Source organism: Vigna radiata, chromosome 7 (assembly GCF_000741045.1).
Source record: "Vigna radiata var. radiata cultivar VC1973A chromosome 7, Vradiata_ver6, whole genome shotgun sequence".
Lineage (NCBI taxonomy): Eukaryota > Viridiplantae > Streptophyta > Magnoliopsida > Fabales > Fabaceae > Vigna > Vigna radiata.
Window position 1 is genome coordinate 14,957,912 of NC_028357.1, and position 5,407 is coordinate 14,963,318.

The window sequence follows — 5,407 nt, forward strand, 5'->3', positions numbered from 1 at the left end:
GAAAAAAATTAATTTCGTAATACGTTGTTTAATATAATATTTTGTATGTTTAATATGTTGAATTATTATTTTTTTATGTTGATTAATTGTATTTTTAAATTTAATTTATCTGAAATTGTTTCTACGTGAGAGATTCAAATATACTGTTTCTCGAATGTTTGAAAAAGTCATTTGGAATGGGGAGACTTTCTTCCACGAACGTACCAGAATAAAAATCAATAAATAAAACGCGTTAACAAGTCAATACAAAATATAATAATTATTAAAATAAAAAGTAGTTTATATTTAGGAAGAAAGAGGATGAAAGCAATCTTGCAACTTCACTTGGCCGATCTTCTCTCCTTCCGATATGGCCCCCAAGAAGAGCCTTTGGGACTTCATGTCTGAAGTTAAGCTCGTCGTCAAACCACATTCTCGTCACTTCCATATTCTATGTCTCATCTTCCTCTATCCTGTCTGCCTCTCCCTCCTCCTCTCTCCCACCATCTCTAACCTTTTCGACTACTTCTTCATCAAAAACTCTTCCAGCCTTCTTCCACCACAAACCATCAACCCTACCTTTCTCCTCTATTCTCTTTTCCTTTCGCTTTTCTCCAACTGTGGAATCATCACCATCATCTATAGCGTTTTCCATTTCTCCCATAACCAACCTGTGAACCTCCCATCCACCATAAAGTCCATTTCCACTTCCTTCCTACCCCTCCTCGCCACCACCATCGTTTCCCAACTCATCTTCTTCTTCATCTCTCTTTTCTACGGTCTTCTCTTCATTCTTCTCATTCATGGGGCCAAGCTTTTCCATCTAACGGTTCTTCCACACTCCTCACCCTTCATCCTAGGATTCTTAATTCTTCTTCCTATCATAGTCGTGCAGACGTATTTGGAAGTTAACTGGATCCTTGCGAGTGTTATTGTGGTGGTGGAATCATGTTGGGGTATGGAGCCCCTCAGAAGAAGTGCGAAGTTGATTAAGGGAATGAAAGGAGTGGCCCTATCTTGTATCTTCTTCTATGGATTCTCGGGGTTGATCATGGTTTTGAACTTGCTTTATTTGACGAGGGGCCATGATGGATTTACAGAAAGTTGGTTTGCGGCGGTGTTGAAATGGGTGCTGATTCTGTTAGGTTCTTATACCCAGGCTATTATTATGTTTTCTAGGATTGCTCTTATTACAGTATTGTATATATACTGCAAGGCAAATAATGTTGAGATTGCAGAGGAGTTTGGAAAGGAATATGTTAGCTTGCCCTTCCATGATGATGGGAAAGTCTCGCAGATTGTTTGAGCTATGTGTCTGCTGTGAAAGTGAAAAATTTATGTTGTGAAGTCTCTCTGTAATGGATGCGAATGGGGATGCTTTTCTCTTAACCTTGAATAAATTTAGTTTTGCTCATAAAGTTTGACAGGATCAAATTTTATCTTTTGTAATCTGGTAAAAACTATTATGGTAAGTGGGTAGTACGAGGATCTGTGTTCGGTTATCAGATCTATAAAGAAAATTCATATTCATTGTGAAATGAAATTTTTGTGTTATTAATAAGTGAACCAACGTAAATCCAACCCAATTTACTTGTTAGCAAATTTAAAACATTCAAATCTCTTAGGAGACTTTACAGGTTAAATGAATTGATTTAATGATTCACTTAATTATATATTTTCTTTCTTTAAATCCCAAAAAATAACAAATTATTTCTAATTAAAATTTAAATAAAGTTTAACTCAAATACAATCTAAAAATATGTTAAATTTCATATATAATTCAAAATAAAAAAAAAAACACAATACTATTCAAATACAATTCAAAACAAGAAAAATACAATATAATTCAAATACAATTCAAAATCATGTTAAACTTCAAATACAATCTAAAAATATAAAACAAATTTAGAGTTCTCAATTTTTTGATATTGTAAGAACCTAAAAAATATACTGTTAAGAGTATATAGATGTCCTAAAATATTGAAACCGACCACTTTCTATTAAAATAAACCAACACTATAAATAGAAATTTAAAACACCTAGTTCATTATCTAAATACTTTCTATCTCTCTAAAACACCCGGTTCATTATCATAAAGGTGGGAAAATTACCACTCTTTTATTGATAGATTTTAAGGTCTGTAATTATTGACGAATTTTTTTGTCACTAAAAAAAATTGTATTATCGACAAATTTATATCCATTGATAATTTAAAATTTTAAAATCCATTCATAATTTAAATAATTTGTTGTAATATATATATAAATGCTACCCACAATGTTTAACTTTGAATAAAAGTACACTAAGTTAATCATAATCATTATATATATATATATATATATATATATATATATATATATATATATATATATATATATATATATATAAAGAGAGGCTTAATACCATTGGTTTCAAATTTTATTAGCTTTGTTCGAAATGGTCCTAATTTTTTAAAATCTTCAATGTAGTCCTAAAGATCATAATNTGTTGTGATAATCAATTAAGGTCATCAGACAACTTAAGTTTTAAACTGTGGCAAAACAACTTGTTTTGAATCGACACGTTAGTTGGTAAATCGATGAGAGGCTTAATACCATTGGTTTCAAATTTTATTAGCTTTGTTCGAAATGGTCCTAATTTTTTAAAATCTTCAATGTAGTCCTAAAGATCATAATTTGTGTTCAATTTAGTCCTTTTTGCAAACATTGTTTAAATCGTTAACTACCAAATGTCCAGTTTGCAATCAGTGAATAACATGTCATTTAACTGTTGACCTGCCTTAATTGAAACATGATGCAGCCAATGAGGGACTGCTACGTAGCAGCCCCTTTCCCACCCAAAAAAATTAGGGTTTCTGAATGCAAGGGGGAAAGGCTTCCTTACGCCTGTGCGCTGCTACAGGAAAACTGAATGTTGGATCTGTCGGAGTTTCGCAGAAACGAGAGCGAACTCCTTTCTCGTGGTGCGGTGAGGGTTGCAGCGGCAGCGCCTTCGCGAAGGTTCAATCTCCGACGTCTTCGCAATGCAAGAAGCTCACTGTTCTTAGGCGGTTTCACAGCAACAGGACTCGCGATTGAGAGTTTTGATTTGGGGGTTTTTGTTGTGTAATCTGGTTTCAAAATTGATTTGCGAAATTCTTGGTTCTTCTCTGTTTTATGAGTGGTTAGGGATTTTGTTCTTCCCTGCAGGTCTGGGTTTTGTGAAGTGGGGGATGAGGGTTCAAATTGGGAATGTTAGGGTTTCTAAACTTGGAATTTTCTTTTGTAGTATGTATCTGATTTGTTCTTTGGAAGGATGGTGGTTCTGGTGATCACGATTAGAGGTGGTACTTTCTTGATCTTTTTCCATGAATTTTTTTTTTCGTTTTGGGCTCATTTGATTCGCCATAATGGGTTCTGTGGTGGTTGTTGTTAGATGCACAGGTGGCGTCAATGAAGGTGTTGGTAGGTGGCCATTGGTGGTGTTTCTAAGTGGTTGCTAGAAGAAGAAGATGAACAACGATGGTGGTGGCGCTCTATGGTGGCCCGGTTAAAGTGTCCACGTCAGCAGTTAAATGGCATGTCATTCACTGATTGCACAACTAGACATTTGGTCGTTAACGATTTAAACGGTGTTTGCAAAAATGAATAAATTGAACACAAATTACGATCTTTAAGACTACATTGAATATTTTAAAAAAATTAGGACCATTTCAAAAAAAACTAACAAAAATTGAAACCAACAATGGTATTAAGCCACACACACATATATATAAAGGTTGAAAAATGGTTTTGATTAACTTAGTATATCTTTCTTCGAAGTTAAACCTTGTAGCATTTGTAGTCTTTGGCTAATGGAGTTAAAAATAAAAATAACAACCATATCCTCAAATCATGGAGCAAAAAGAAGAGTGGTGAATACAATTATATTATTAGTTCATTGTCAACTATAAAAAAAATTAATTTAATCATTTCAGAAAATTTATCTTAAGACATTGGTGATAGATGATGTTGGATAAATTCTTCTAATAAGATACTTATCATGAAACATGCCTATGAGCTTGTTTCTACTAAATGCTATCAAATGAATACAAAATTTACATTAATTTGTAATTAACCCATATCGCAATTTATGATGAAATAGAATTTGAAAGTGTACATGAATTTGCCATTGAAAATTATATGGATTGACATATTAACAACAAGTATATTATTTTCCAAATGTAAAGGGTCTTAAATACTTATACCTTGATTGATTGGTAATAATTTATCCTTATACGTTTATTGGTAGAGATTTATACTTCTATCATGATTGCGTTAAGACAAGATCGTTTAATAAGACAAGACCGTCTAGCAACATGTGCTTTGAAGTTTAACAAATAGTATTTAATGAAATAACGTCTAATAAAATTAATCGTCTAAGATAAGATAGCTAAATGCCATAATCATATTAACATTATCCTAAACGGTCAATGTTACTCTGAAATCAAAAGTTGTTCAAAGGCTAAGTACACATACCTTGCCTAAACGCTTAATGTCTAACGTATTAAATACATGTACATATAATACTCTTTTGTCTGTTAGGTTGTGTTCTCTTTATCTATGTTGATCACAAAAAGTACAAAGCTTTTTCAAATGTTCTGCATTAGATCAAAAGAATGTTAAGAGATAGAAAGACATTCTAGGAATTTTTCTTCAAGTACTTTACACTCTGCTCATCTGTACAAGTTATCTCTGCAAAAGCACATATCATCTGACATACCAAAAGGCTATCTACCTATGAGAAAGTTAGTGTATATGACTAACAAATCTTTTTCATAGAAGACTATAAATAGAGGATTGCTTGAAGAGAAGACAAGAAGAACACTATATGAATTTTAAGTTGTTTGTTCTTCTCTCAAGCTTTCATCATCTAGCATTGTCTTCTTTAAAAGAAAAGTTTACTACTAGTCTTCAGATTTATTTGTTTTGAAAACACTTGGTTGTTTAACTAAGTGCAGTTAAATAGTCTACTCACTTAGATCAGTGAGACACAAAGAGTGGTTGTTTAACCAATGGGTTAGTTGTAAAACTAGGAGTGGTTAAACTCATTGTAATCTTTTGAAAGATTAGTAGAAACCCTTAAGAGTGCTTAAGGGAGAACTAGACGTAGCTAAGTCTAGAGAGAACTAGTTTAAAAATAAGCTTGCCTTATTACTTTTGTTTTCTAAAGTTTTCCTAAACACTCTTAGAAATACTTAATTGTTTAGCACTTATTACAGAACGTTTAACCCCTGCAAAAACACTTAAACACTTATTTGCAAAAAGTTTTAAAACTCTAACAAATGAATATAAATAATTGGGTTGTAAGTGGAATATAAAATAACCTTGTTTTAATTTAAACTCATTTATTGCAAGACCAAGGATCATGTAACTTTTTTTTACTTTTATTTTATTATTTAGTTATTGTG

General features: G+C 32.4%; 1 protein-coding gene across 1 annotated transcript; it reads left to right on the forward strand.

Moving 5' to 3' along the window:
- The first annotated feature begins 298 nt into the window (after window positions 1-298).
- On the forward strand, window positions 299-1,504 carry LOC106767527. The gene has a single exon (XM_014652443.2). It carries the CDS (start codon window positions 350-352, stop codon window positions 1,283-1,285), a length of 936 nt encoding a protein of 311 aa, XP_014507929.1. The 5' UTR covers window positions 299-349; the 3' UTR covers window positions 1,286-1,504.
- The last annotated feature ends 3,903 nt before the right edge of the window (window positions 1,505-5,407 follow it).

What these genes read in the sequence shown, in the direction of transcription:
- LOC106767527 (XM_014652443.2), top strand. Translation starts at nt 350, where the DNA reads ATGGCCCCCAAGAAGAGCCTTTGGGACTTCATGTCTGAAGTTAAGCTC.